Source organism: Brachypodium distachyon, chromosome 1 (assembly GCF_000005505.3).
Source record: "Brachypodium distachyon strain Bd21 chromosome 1, Brachypodium_distachyon_v3.0, whole genome shotgun sequence".
NCBI classification, from domain to species: domain Eukaryota; kingdom Viridiplantae; phylum Streptophyta; class Magnoliopsida; order Poales; family Poaceae; genus Brachypodium; species Brachypodium distachyon.
The window spans coordinates 12856655-12869997 of record NC_016131.3 but is presented as its reverse complement, the minus strand read 5'-3'; the positions used below and the strand labels follow the sequence as shown (position 1 = coordinate 12869997).

Here is a 13343-nt window from a genome sequence, read left to right as displayed (position 1 = left end):
GCAACTTTATATAAAATACGGTGGCAATTTGTGTATCAAAAGTTACCATCCGATCGATAATATGTAAACTCACCACCCAATAGTACATAATGTCACCCCATTAGTAATAAATCACCACATCGTAGCTTCATATAAAAGGGTGGCGATTTGTGCATCCGAGTTACCATCCGATAATATGTAAAGTTGCCACCAAATAATATATGAAATAATATTGTGTTAGTAATACATTAGCACATGGTAACTTTTCTTTAAAAAATTTGGTAACTTGTGCATTACCGCGAGGTAACACAAGCGTCAAAATAAATTTTCGACAAAACATATTCAGAGAGAGATCTACTTTTGAAGCTCTCATCGATACGAAGTCAGCAGTAAAAACGGATTGTGAATCGCACAAACGGTTTAATCTACAAAACTTTTGTCTTCAAAATAACTTTAAAAGAAAGTATACGCAGAGAGAGCACCTGCTATTTTCCGATTAGCAAAAACAAAATTAAATGCATGCATGCATGCAACAGGACAGTAGCGCAACAGCAGCAGGAGGCATGTCGCAGTAGCGCTCGGGCGCATCGCGCAGCCGAGCAAGCGCGAAGGTACGCGCAATATATTTTCCGTTGATAATTTGCCCTCTTATTTGTTGGGCCCACATAAAATTGTCCAGATTGCCCTTAAGCTGAGCCGGAAGAAGCTACTGCCGTTTTTCTCCTGTTCTTCCTCCTGACCCGTTCACTCCCGATCCCCTTTCTCCCCCGTCTCTTCAGCTAGGCGGCGGCGGCGGCGACGACGACCTCATCGGAGCTCCTTCCCCGTCCCGGCACCCCATCGTCCCGCCTGCAGGTACCCCTCCCCCTCTCGTACCTCGCTGCTGCGTTCTGCTACTGCCCGGCGCACTGCTCCTCTCACTCGGCCTCCACCTCCTTGCCATGGCGCCCCGCGGCGGTGGGGTGTAATCCGCCTTCGCCCTCTTCCCAATCTCTTGTCGCCCCACCTGACCCTTGCTCTCCGCGGACTCTCTTCCCCAGTTCCAGCTCCCCAAACCTCCGCCGAACACGGCATAAGCCCTTTTCCTTCCACAGAAGCACACCGCCCCCGAAGAAATCCCTCTTCCAGCCGTCCTCCCCCTCGTACGGGTCTACTGGACTAGCGTGGAGGGGATATTTATCCGTACTTGAATTAATTTCTTTTGTTGGTGACAAACTCTAACTCGCTTGGATTGTTCACAGAATTTTGCCCTGGTATTTTCTGTGATGTTCGTGAGCAATATAACCCCAAACTTCCTTCCTAGGATGCGTGCTTCAGTCCGTCTAGTTCCTTAGCCGATTTGTTTGGTTTGTGGCGGACTACTGATAGCGGTTGGTTCAATGGATTATGTTAGCACCATTCTGTTTTGGTTCCATATTGTTGAACCCGTGGAGACCTCCAATTTCCTTTCCCTGCCCATTGCCATTAAAAATTAACATGCTCCTAGTCGTTTCTAAATCCAGTTACAATTCTTGCATGTTGCATTAATGACGCAAGTGACCCATTAATGTTTTCGTCATGGTTTTTAACTTTTTATGCTCCACCTAAGTTTATGATATAAATACTTAAGTTTATGGAGAGGGAGCTCCTCTATTGACTATTGCAATCGAACATCCATTTAATAATAGAGTCCTGTTAACGAATCACTCTCATCAGATACTGTAATGGGGTATTGTGCGCTCTACTAAGTACTAACTACTAATTGCATGCCCAGTTCGCTTTGTGTAGGGCTTGGGCTGTGATTTTGATTTGACTTTGGCTGTCAATCAAGTGTCCAGTTACTCTTGTGATCCAATTTTACATTCATAACATATCTTTTTTTTAATATAGCCTTCCATCTTATTAGGTCAAAGGTTATTACCTATAAATTTTGTGTTGATTGATTTTCTTTCTTTCCATCGTAACAAACAAAGTTTGGAAATCTATTTCCGCTACTTCCTCATTTTTACTTCAACAAAACAAAGATCCATGTACTTACTGTCTGTGTCCATAAATTTGACTAATATCTAAGCCTATGACACAACACACTCATCATTTATATTTTTATTCCAAGGAAATATACTAGGCAAGCAAGATGATGAACTAGTAGAAGCTTGCTTGGATGTGAATATTTTGCACACCTTGTGATCTCTGCTTGAGATGGCGGTTGGAGTGACATCCCAGCTGTTCCAAGGAGTGACTGCTACCAACAGATTGAACCAAACCAACAAATCTGGAATACGAAGTCGAATTGCTAGCCAGGAGATGCGACATTCTCTGCTGCCATCCACTTCCTTGCCTTCAGTTGCTTATGTATGGTTCCTTTTGGTCTTGCAAATCTAACAGCATATTTCAAACTTCTAATATTATTTTTAGAAGGGGTCTAATGTTTCTTTTATCACAATCAGAAGATATTTAATTGTTGGTGTGTTCCTTTACATGTATCGTTACTGTAAGCTAGTAAGATCATGTTTCATTCAATTTATATTAGGCGATGTATGCTGCGCCACAAAATTGTGGATACAAAAGTTGAAGCCATAAATGTGGCAAAAGGTTATGTTTTACGGCACATGGGATATATGAGTAATAAAGTGGCAGAAATCGATACACATAGAAGATCGACAAATGTTTTGAATCAAAGACTCCCAAGGCATTATATCGCTGCATTTGGACAGCAAGATCCTTTTGAAAACTAAAGTTTATCTACATATCAATTGGTTGAGAAATGAGAACGATTGAACAACTACTAGCTATTAAGAAATTGACTGTGATGGCATTAACTGTGTTGTTTACTAGTTGATGATGTTCTTTAGTAAATCATACTTGTCGTTCCTGAATACAGGTTATTTTTGGGAATGTGAAGTAAAATTTACCAAACTTGCATCATGTATATTTTTGCTAAATGGGCATGTCTGCTGGGGCACAAAACATTTTATAACTAACATCTAGCACAAGATTGGATTAACTACAAAAATGACGCTATAATTGCACCAGACATACTTTCATAATATATGTATTTATAAGTTCCTTAGACTTCTTTTTAACGCAAACCAGTTTCAGATGTGTCTCTTGGAGACTGAAAGATAATACCTTTTGTTTGCCTTTCAGGGGCAAGCTTCTTCAGTTCATAAATTATTGGAGAGGAACTACATGCCCATGTTTTATGTGCCTTATAGATATAGGGCCTTGAGTGTGAGATCTTTTGCCTTGCCAGTTGCTTTGAAGGAAATTCCTCTTGTCAAGAGCACATCATCACTATTGACTAGGTAGGCTCTCTCGTGCCATCATTTGCTTATGAAATTTCTGGAGTGTTTGGATAGTTTGCGTTGATGATTACACTGAGTGTTTTATCAGCAGACACTAATGTGGATTATTCAATTGTTGCTTGACTATACAATGACATTTAACAGTAAGTGTAACAATTTTATTTTAGTGTGTGTACCACAGATAGGTAGTTACTCTGCGATATCTTTGTAAGGCGAGAGTGAACAAATAACATGTTCAGTGGTGTTCACCTGCTACTCTTGTTATGAGTGCTAACATCTTTAGTAATCTGTTTAAGTTACAATAATGGAGAATCTGGGATACTTGCTGATTGCATGCCTTAAGATGCGGTAATTGGTTTTTTCTCCAAAGAAAATCATTATTAACATAACATATTATTTAACCAACCAACTGACCAACATACTAGCCAAGATAATTTCGTTAGCTAATGTTAAATGGAATTTACTTCTTAACTTCTATGATTGATGATAGTCTTGTACAGGCTATATTTCTTAGCCAATCAATAGACTTTTAGCTATCCTGTTTTTCCTTTCTCGAGGTCATTATTATACCATTTAATGCTAATTTCAATCGTTTCATGCTTGATTGTTACTTTCTAATTGTTGCCTCTTCTCTTCTCTTTTCCACTGGACAGGTCATGTGATACTTTACTTGCAAATCCTGCTACTGCATTTGTGGTACCTGCAATTGGAATATGTGTCTTTGCTCTATGGGGTTTTTTGCCTCTAATGAAGGACATTAGAAATCGTTTTGATGTATGCTTCTGTTCTACGCAACCATTTTTCCCTTTTTTATATTTACGACTAGCTATAAGATCACAACCTTCCATAATGTACGTTGCAGCATGGAGGCAACTGGAAAAAGAGCCCCACTTACCTAATTTCAAGTTCCTACCTTCAACCTTTACTCCTTTGGACAGGAGCAACACTTATCTGCAGGTTTAGCCTTTCAGTACCAATCCTGTCTGACTGATATTGCAGCCTCAGAATGCTTAGGTCTGTTGCTGAGTTTCTTTTGTAATTTTTGCCCTTTGCTCACGTATTGTACTGTACTGCAGGGGTTTGGATCCAGTTATGTTGCCTTCAGCAGCAAGCCAAGCTGTTAAAACACGCCTATTGACTTTTGTGAGATCATTGTCTACTGTCCTGGTTACTGCATATATTCTGACAAGGTGAATATGATACATTTTCAATGACTGTTGGCCAGTTATCTCTTTTAGTCACTCAATCATGCAAGTCTCTTATGGGTAATGAAATCAGCGTTTCTATTTCTTTTAGTCTTGTTTGCTGATTGATTGTCAAATGCAAAAGCACTTAGTGGATCTTGTAAAGGCTATTGGCACTCTTATTCTAGCTCAACATCAATTTTGTCAACCATGTTTGTGAGTGGATAATCATAGACTGGCTGACTATTTTCATTTGTCTTCACTGTGGCCTTTGGGTAGTCATTGTCAGTGTGGCTCACAAGGAACGACAACAACAATAGCAGTCACAAGAAATAGATCAATCATATATGATTAGTTAGCAATTGTCCCTTTTATTTGCAGTGCTTGGGCCTGAAGCCAATTAGTTAAGGTGGGATTTGGCTGCATTTTAATTATTTCATATTATATTAGATTCCATTCTATCTTTTAGCTGATGTTGTTGGCGACGTCCTGCACAAAAGGCAAAGTAAACCAATTGAGACAAATTAGTAAAAGGATTAAACTAAAATTACGCTATCAGCCCCATGTTTCCAAGTCTGTCTTCCTTGAGAAAGCACCTCCGTAACTTGCTGTTCCAATTTACTACTGCTGTCTTTTCTAAACCACCATCCTTCTCCTATCCAAGCAGCATCTGGTGCTCCCATCCTGGAGGTGCTACCGGTGCTCCCATGCCCCAAAATTCCCTCTAGTCATAAAAAATTCTCAAAATAAAGCACCACATTTCTACAACATATGTCTACCATTTGAATTGTATATAATTCAAATTGAGCTGTGAATTTGGCCCCTTGTCACTACCAACATTCAATTTATCCTTTGGTTTTGTTTCTCAAATTATGGATCGAATTTTGATTTGAAATTTTGTGTCATTATAAATGCATTTTGTATCTTTTTGGTGGTCTTAAATTTTTCCATGACTTTTAAATGAGTGTTTTAGCGTGGTAGTACCAGGAGTCCAGGAGCATCTTAAGAGCGGGAGCACTGGATATGCACATGATACTGGTGAATAAGATAGACATGATGACACATTATTTATAATTTGTATGATTGGAAGAAACCATACCCTCCCTCCGCCCCCCCCCCACCCCACCCACCCACCCACACACACACCCTCCCTGCCCAGTGCGCCCATAATTTTTTTTAACTACCACATACCTATTTTAATTGTCTCGACTACCCTTTCCAGATTAATGTTAATGTCAATGATTAGACTGCTTTGCGAGGGCTTTGGCAAAATCTAACTTATTTGTGACTGATACTTGGCAAACTGAAAAGAAATTAACACGCTTGGTGCCCCAAATTTTGAGCCAGAGACCAAGAGAGTCCAAAGAAAACAACTAAAGAAGAAATTTTATTTGAGAAGTTAAATATATTTTTATTCATAAAAGCTGAATCTGAGGGCTAAGGCCTTTTTTTCTGAATCATGTGCATGGCGTGAGAGCAGGAGCAAATTCCATGTAAGGAGTCAGATGGACGAGCAAAGAGGAGATGTATGGGGAAATAAAAAAACAAATTGATGCACTCACTGTTATACCTTTATGTGGGGACTTCTTTACAAACTGATATTCCCTACCAAGCTGGGGAGATTCCTGCCATATGTCAGATACCACTTTGGATTTGGTCGCCCTGCCATGTCATTGAGCTAACCCACTTAACCTGTTTTGGGGCTTGGAAATTAGGAGTCTATGGATTTATTTGACCACTTGTGACAAGTTTAGAGAACTATAGTGCATATTTGTTTACCAAAAACATCCAGTGCGTTTTGCTCGTTAAGAAGTTTGAGAACAAAGGTGTTTTTTATTTAGATGTTTTCTCTAGTCTTAGCTAACCTGTTTTTGCATGGTCAATTGGTTTCTCTGTGTTAAGTTTTTATCCATTACTTCCAATGCTAATATAGTTTATCTTCTCTTAGCTTGATCCAGCAGGTACAGAAGTTCCTTGTGGACATACGTAGCCCCAATGATACAAGAACTGTAAGAATACTTTCCTTACATTGATTAAATTATTTGAGTACCTTAGTTCTATCAGCTGGATTTCAGTTTTAGTGATATAAAATGTGATATAGTTATTTCTAATGGAAACTATAAGGTATATGATAAGTTTAATGGGTCTGTTAGGGATACTTAGATATAAGGGTTCCAGTTCGTCATGGAGGGGATTTGATTCTCCAGTTTCTGCAGCTCTTTTAGTGAGTTCTTACGGGAAGTGGGTGAGGTGGGGTGGAGGTTATATAACTTTTTGTTGGAAAAAAGCTTATTTCCTGATTTTCTGTGGTAGATTAGAGTGTATGAGATAGAAAGCACGATGCTATAATAGTATCTTTTGTAGTGTTGTAGACTTTATTGTTTCAAATTTTACCAAACGATCTCTTGGTGGTTGTTGTTGGGTTTCATATCTAGCCTACCCCAACTTTGCGTGGGACAAAAGGCTTGGTTGTTGTCTTTTAAAAAAAAACTATATTGTTGTTGTTGTCTGATGGCTACAATATTTACTTTTGCCAGCTTGTAGTAAACTTTTTGAACGTTATTGTCTTCTGTGAAAGACTGTTACTTAATTTGGAATTTGATCTTATATTGTTCCCGTACTTATTTTGCCTGTATTATACTCCCTCTGATCCTAAATTCTTGACTCAAATTTGCCCAATATGGATGTATCTATTCTTAAAAAGCGTCTAGATACATGTAATATTTCGACAACAATTTAGGATAGGAGGGAGTAGCATATAACGATTTCTCTCCATTTTTCATATATCATCACTGAAACAACTCTATTTCTGACAGATGGGGTTGGATTTTACCATGAGAGCTGTTTATACTGGTATTTGGATTGCTGCTGTTTCTCTCTTTATGGAGTTGCTGGGTTTCAATACCCAGAAGTGGATAACTGCTGGAGGTTTTGGGACAGTATTGCTGACGCTTGCTGGTCGTGAGGTACTATATCCTTTTTAGTGATAGTATAATTTTCTTTCTTTTTTGACCTGGATAGTATAATTTTCTATGCTGTTGTACTAATAGCTATAGTGATTTATTGCAGATTTTTACTAACTTCCTCTCAAGTGTCATGCTCAATGCTACACGCCCATTTGTAGTGAATGAATGGATCAATGCAAAGATAGATGGTGTTGAGGTATCTGGTATAGTTGAGGTCAGTATTTTGTGCACTATATTTGGAACTTTCTTGAACTATCTATTCCCTCCGTTCCGTAATTCTTGTCTCAAATTTGCCCAAAAATGGATGTATCTATTCTTAAAAAGTGTCTAGATTCATGTAAGATTTCGACAAGAATTATGGAACGAAGGGAATATCAATTATCGCACATTTGCTCTTTTCTTTGTGCCATTTTATTGAGTAAAACAGCAGCCATCTACTGGCTAGTAACTGAAATTCCTTTATATATACTTATATTCACACTCTCACACTTGTTTTTGGAAACTATCGTACAAGATACTCCCTATGTTCCTAGTTATAAGGCGTGTTTGACTTTTTAGTCTCCAATCTCCAATGCAAGACTTAGGCTACTATTTGAAACCTTAAAATGCTATCAAGAATAGTAGAAAGCTCTGTAACATGAAATATTTTCACAAGATTAATACAATGGCATAACTTTTACATGATCAATCTATATACTTTGCACAAATGAGTGGTCAAAGTTTTATTGTTATTTTTCATTTCATCATTATTCTAACTTCAACTATTTGATTCCTCATTTTCTTCCATAATTCAAACCTGTATTATGAGCTGATGCTCTTTTTTTTTCCATAATTCAAACTTATATATTTATGAGCTGATGTCATTCACACCCTTATACAAAATATTATTGATGCTTCATTTTGCCATTGCAGTAATTTCATCTAATTCTTTTTTCAGCATGTTGGCCTCTGGTCACCAACAATCATTAGAGGTGATGACAGAGAAGCTATATACATTCCTAATCATAAGTTCACAATGTCTATATTGAGGAATAACACTCGTAGGAGCCACTGGCGTATTAAGACCTATCTTGCTATAAGCCACATGGATGCAGGAAAAATTGGTGTAAGAACTTTGAACTTGTCCTGCACATTACATGTCTCTCTTCAGTTTTATAGTGTATTAACTACCAAGATCCATCTTAACCAGGCTCTCTGTTTTTCTTTGGTAGACAATTGTTGCCGACATGAGGAAAGTGCTGGCTAAGAATCATCAAATAGAACAACAGAAGTTACACAGGAGAGTATTTTTTGAAAAAATTGATCCAAAAACTCAAGCTCTTATGGTAATTTCTTATCTTTATTTTGTAAAAAAGATCTGAGTTGGTGGTGGTCCGTTCACTCCATTGAGACTATTCCCTATATTGCTACTAAGTGAATGATTGCACCCATTCAATATGGTACTATGGTAGACATACATATCTTTTGTCTACAATTGACTGGATTGATGTATATTTTGAGATAGTTGTTATTCATCATAAAATTTGGGAACATAAGGTCAAAAGTGCATTTAAGCAACTTATGCAAAATAAGAATAATAATTCACGTGCATTTAGCTAGTACTCCCTCCGATCCAAAATTGTTGTCAAAATATTACATGTATCTAGACGCTTTTTCAGAATAGATACATCCATATTTGAGCAAATTTGAGTCAAGAATTTAGGATAAGAGGGAGTATCAAGTAATTCCGTCTTCTGCTTTAAATACTAGTCACGATTAGTTGTTATGAAGGTATTTATGGTGAGTATGTCACACCTTGATGGGCCAGAGCCCTGTTGGCCCTTGCGTCTTTCTTGTTGGCATTACTTAATTATTTGCCGAGTGAAATCCATTTTTACCCCCTAGTTTAACTTTCTAACACAATCTACCCCATTTAACAGAAATTCTACAAGCATACCCCATTTAAGCAAACTTGTGACACAAATCACCCCGTCTAGTGTTTTTTCCCATTTTCCTCAAATTATGTCAGGTCGGGCCCGCATGTCAGCTGGGCGAGGTGATGGTCTCACATGCAATTTTGCCCGCATGTTGAAACAATCTACCCCATTTGTAGAAATTATGTCAGGTCGGGCCTGCATGTCAGCTGGCGCGACCTATCATAATTTGGGAAAGATGGAAAAGAAGACTAGATGGGGTAATTTGTGTCACAAGTTTGTTTAAATGGAGTAAATTTGTAGAAATTCTGTTAAATGGGGTAGATTGTGTCAAAGAAGTGAAACTAGGGGGTAAAATATATAATCCACTCTTATTTGCCTAAGCTTTTCAAAATGTGACACATACCAGTGATTTGGACATTTCATGCCCTGTGAGGACTTCTGCTGTGCTGGATACTAGTATCTGCTCTTGCCGTGCGATGTCAGCACTGAATTTGTCTATCAACTGACAAAAACTCTTCGATAACCCATAATAGGCTTTTCTTTGTTTTCTTCAGATCTTTTCAGAATATCTTGAATCAATAATTTCCATGTAAAATCTAGAACAGACAGAATTATTTTAGATTCTCAAAACCTCATCATGGAAACCTTGTAGTACGAAAGTTGTTTAGTGGTAGTAAAACCGCTTATCTATTTTTCTTAACTCCTTTCCCTTATCATTATCAAATTTGTTTCTTTACCCTTTTTTCTGTCCAACTGATCTAGGTTGTAGATTCCATGCATGCATTTTTGTGTATATTCTTAAAATATCAATTTCCAATTTTCCATTATATTGCTTTCAGTAAGTTCACATCCTTAATCTGGTTCCATCATTTTGTCCTTCAGATTTACATATCTTGCTTTGTGAAGACATCCCATTTTGAAGAGTATCTTAATGTCCAGGTAATTTTTCTGTAATTGCTCTTAAATCTTAAATCTTAATAGGTAGCTACTCACTGTAAATAGGACTAGCTGTATCAGGAATAGCCTTTGACCCATTGTCTCTAGGTTAGAGTGACCTTTCACAACCAGACTGATTGAGAACTGGATTTTCACCAGTTACTGTAGGAAATTGGTGATAAACCAGCCCAAATATTTTGAAATCAAATTCAAATGGTACCGGAAAGGCGGCAAATGCTCATAGGCAATCACGAAAGTAACAAGATGAGTATAAAAAGTGCACAGATCTTTGATGTACACAGATATGCGAAACATGTTCTGATTAACTCAGAGGGAGCATCCAACAGGATTGGCAATGGGCTCAAAATGAGGAGACTTGCAGCAAAGTTGCCTCAAAATGCTTCCAGCTTTAACTGCCAAATCTTGCTGATTAGTGATTACAGCGGTTTGCAGTCCTTGTTTTGAATTTTGTGCTCATGTCCTGTTGGACTGGGCAGTTGCCATTTGACATAAAAATGGATAGCGAATTTAACCATAAAACAATAAATTAAGAGAGTATCAACTGTATGGATACACTGATTACATTTCATATTTATAGGAACATCATGCATTCCATTAATGATGCCAAAAGAGTTCTGAACTTCTAATAAGTTAACTGCATGGCACATTCTGTCATTGTTGAGATATTTCTTTCCATGTTGTAGTGAAAACTGCAGAAGAGTTCTTTCCTTTTGTTTATTGGTGATGTTTGACAAGAGATGCCCAAAGTACCATTTTGCATTATCTGTATTTTTGTAGGAATATTTCAGTACTTAGCAATTTATGTTGGAACCTTGTGGTACTACAAGATAACTGATGCAATGTTTTGTTGTTCCAAATTGTAACAGGAAACTGTTATGTTGGATCTTCTTACAATAGTTGGCCATCACAGGGCAAGGCTGGCTACACAAATTCGAACCGTTCAGAAATCATATGGCAATGCAGACATTGATAACATTCCTTTTGGAGAGGATATTTATAGTCGCGTACGTGGCCGGCCCCTCCTGATCGATACTTCTGCAAGGATCAGTAGTGATGACAAGTCTAAACCTCGACCAGTATCACGAGAGGATCAGAAAGTCAAAACAAGTGTATCAGTAGAGACCAAGTCAGCTTCACCTGATGGTGCTAGTGTGAGCAATTCTGACAAGCAAGAACAGAAAAAATTGGTACCAGAAGATGGTCATACAAAGAATAGCAAGAATGATCAGGTAAAATCAACAATACCATCTCCATCAACACCGTGGGCAGAAAATATGGATCCTGTCACGTCAACTTCGAAGGCTGATAGAGGGAAGGCTCAAGGATCAGAGTCTCAAGGAGATAGTTCAGTTTCTGTGGCTAATCAAAAGAAGGAATCTCGACCTGTCTTCGAAGATAATATTGTTCTTGGTGTAGCTCTTGAGGGCTCCAAGAGGACACTACCCATTGATGAAGGAATGAACCCTCATCTATCATTATCTGAACCTGAGCAAGACACAGTTGAGGCTGCTTCATCCCCTAAGAAAGGTCAAAGCCACACACTTTCAGGTCAAGAGAAGGCTGACCAGAGGAATCTTGACAGGTGATTTAAGTGTTTACGAATGATTTGTCACCAAGCCGACTTTTTTGTGTGCTTGTGCAAATGCCATCTGTCATGAAGCTCTCATTTTATGTTTTAAGGCGTGAATTGTTGCTGATAGTTCTGTTCGGCGAACGAACTAATAGAAATGTACCTTAGATATTACTATCAGGCATGTGAAGTCTGATGTAAATATTCTGAATCTGATGTACATGTTATGCTTGCACATATGATGCATCTGATCATCAGATTCTGATGTAACGAAATAGATAAAGCTGGCTTGCGTTGATCCTTGCTGGAAATTGCGTTCATCAGATTCTGATATGCGAGTCATGTTAGGGCATCTACAGTGCTTGTAGGCAGACTTGCCTGTAAGCTGGGCCCCACGCTCGGCCTCCAAGTTATGCCCAATCTGCTTTACATCGCCCCAATCCCAATCCACATATCCATCCGCCACTCCCTCCCCCGCCTCGTGACGTCCGGCGCTAGGCGTCGTTGCACACAGTTTATTTGAGGCCGAGATGTAACCTAGCTACACTCCACAAACAACGGCCCCAAAATGCGAGTCAAAGTTTTGGCACCACTTCACATGCCGGCCCAAATCACTAAATCGCCCGAATTCACAACTGTCGGAGAACAAAATAACATCAAACTTAAATAAAGTAAAATCACTCGGCCCGGTCATCCTCCGCCAGGGCTGAAGCCACTTCCGTAATTGCCGGTGGTGTAGAAGTGGCCGAACTTGCAATTTCGGGCGCTGATGGCGCCGATGGCGTAGAGGTGGCCGGAGTTGCTGTGTCGGGCGCCGATGGCGTAGTTGATGTCGTCAGCGCTCTGGCTACGGCCAAAATGAGCTTGCGTTGCTTGTCGTACCACGCCTTCACCTCGTCGTCATGCTAGTGGTGTCGCACATCAAGATCAACAAGTTCTTCCGTCTCTTCTTCGCCGCGACGTTCGCCTTGAGGATCTCGAACTTGGCATCTTGCTTCTTGATCACCGTCACCCACTGTGAGGCCGCGACCTCGTCCCTCTTGGCGGCGAGCTCCTCTCTCTTTGCGGCTTGTACGGCGGCATCGGTCATGCACTTCTCGATGCATGTGTAGAGGCGCTCCGTGGCTGGCGCGGCATCCCTCGCCGCTTTTGCCTTCTTGTGGCCGATGGGCCGGCCCTCCGCCGCCGCCGAAAGAGCGGCTTTTGGGTCATAGGGGGCATCCTTGGACGTGGCGGGAGCATTCCGCGTCTCCATCCACTTATCGCATGTCTCAATTCTTGTGAAGAGGTGGATGAACTTGAACTCGATGTTGTCGTTGTCCTCTCGGTATGCGGCGAACATGGCGACCATCTACAAGACGTCGGCCGGCAAATGTAAAATCGGTGACAAAAAAAGAGTAAAACATGATGGCTTTACCTTGTGGACATTGCTGCCGCTTTGGAGTCACCGGCGCACCTCTTCTTGAATGACATGCTATTTTTTGCAC

The 13343-nt window shown here is 39.6% G+C and overlaps 1 protein-coding gene across 3 annotated transcripts; it reads left to right on the top strand.

The window, feature by feature from the left end:
- The first annotated feature begins 677 nt into the window (after positions 1 to 677).
- Positions 678 to 12167, top strand: LOC100831405 (mechanosensitive ion channel protein 2, chloroplastic). 3 transcript variants are annotated; one of them, XM_010235008.3, is made up of 13 exons: positions 678 to 834; positions 2072 to 2310; positions 3106 to 3263; positions 3917 to 4037; positions 4126 to 4220; positions 4340 to 4453; positions 6396 to 6456; positions 7264 to 7413; positions 7517 to 7627; positions 8351 to 8518; positions 8625 to 8738; positions 10212 to 10268; positions 11153 to 12167. In XM_010235008.3, exons 2-13 carry the CDS (start codon positions 2158 to 2160, stop codon positions 11870 to 11872), a joined length of 2022 nt encoding a protein of 673 aa, XP_010233310.1. In that variant the 5' UTR covers positions 678 to 834; positions 2072 to 2157; the 3' UTR covers positions 11873 to 12167. The 3 variants fall into 3 exon arrangements, with proteins under 3 accessions (XP_010233310.1, XP_014752993.1, XP_003562370.1); XM_003562322.4 differs by having other exon boundaries at positions 691 to 834; positions 2084 to 2310; XM_014897507.2 differs by lacking the exon at positions 2072 to 2310 and having other exon boundaries at positions 689 to 834.
- The last annotated feature ends 1176 nt before the right edge of the window (positions 12168 to 13343 follow it).

Excerpts from the sequence above, each read along its gene's own strand:
- LOC100831405 (XM_010235008.3), top strand. The coding sequence starts at position 2,158 with ATGGCGGTTGGAGTGACATCCCAGCTGTTCCAAGGAGTGACTGCTACC. Across the intron at positions 4,221-4,339 it reads GGAGCAACACTTATCTGCAG|GGGTTTGGATCCAGTTATGT; the intron begins GTTTAGCCTTTC and ends ACTGTACTGCAG. Across the intron at positions 8,519-8,624 it reads TGGATGCAGGAAAAATTGGT|ACAATTGTTGCCGACATGAG; the intron begins GTAAGAACTTTG and ends TTTCTTTGGTAG.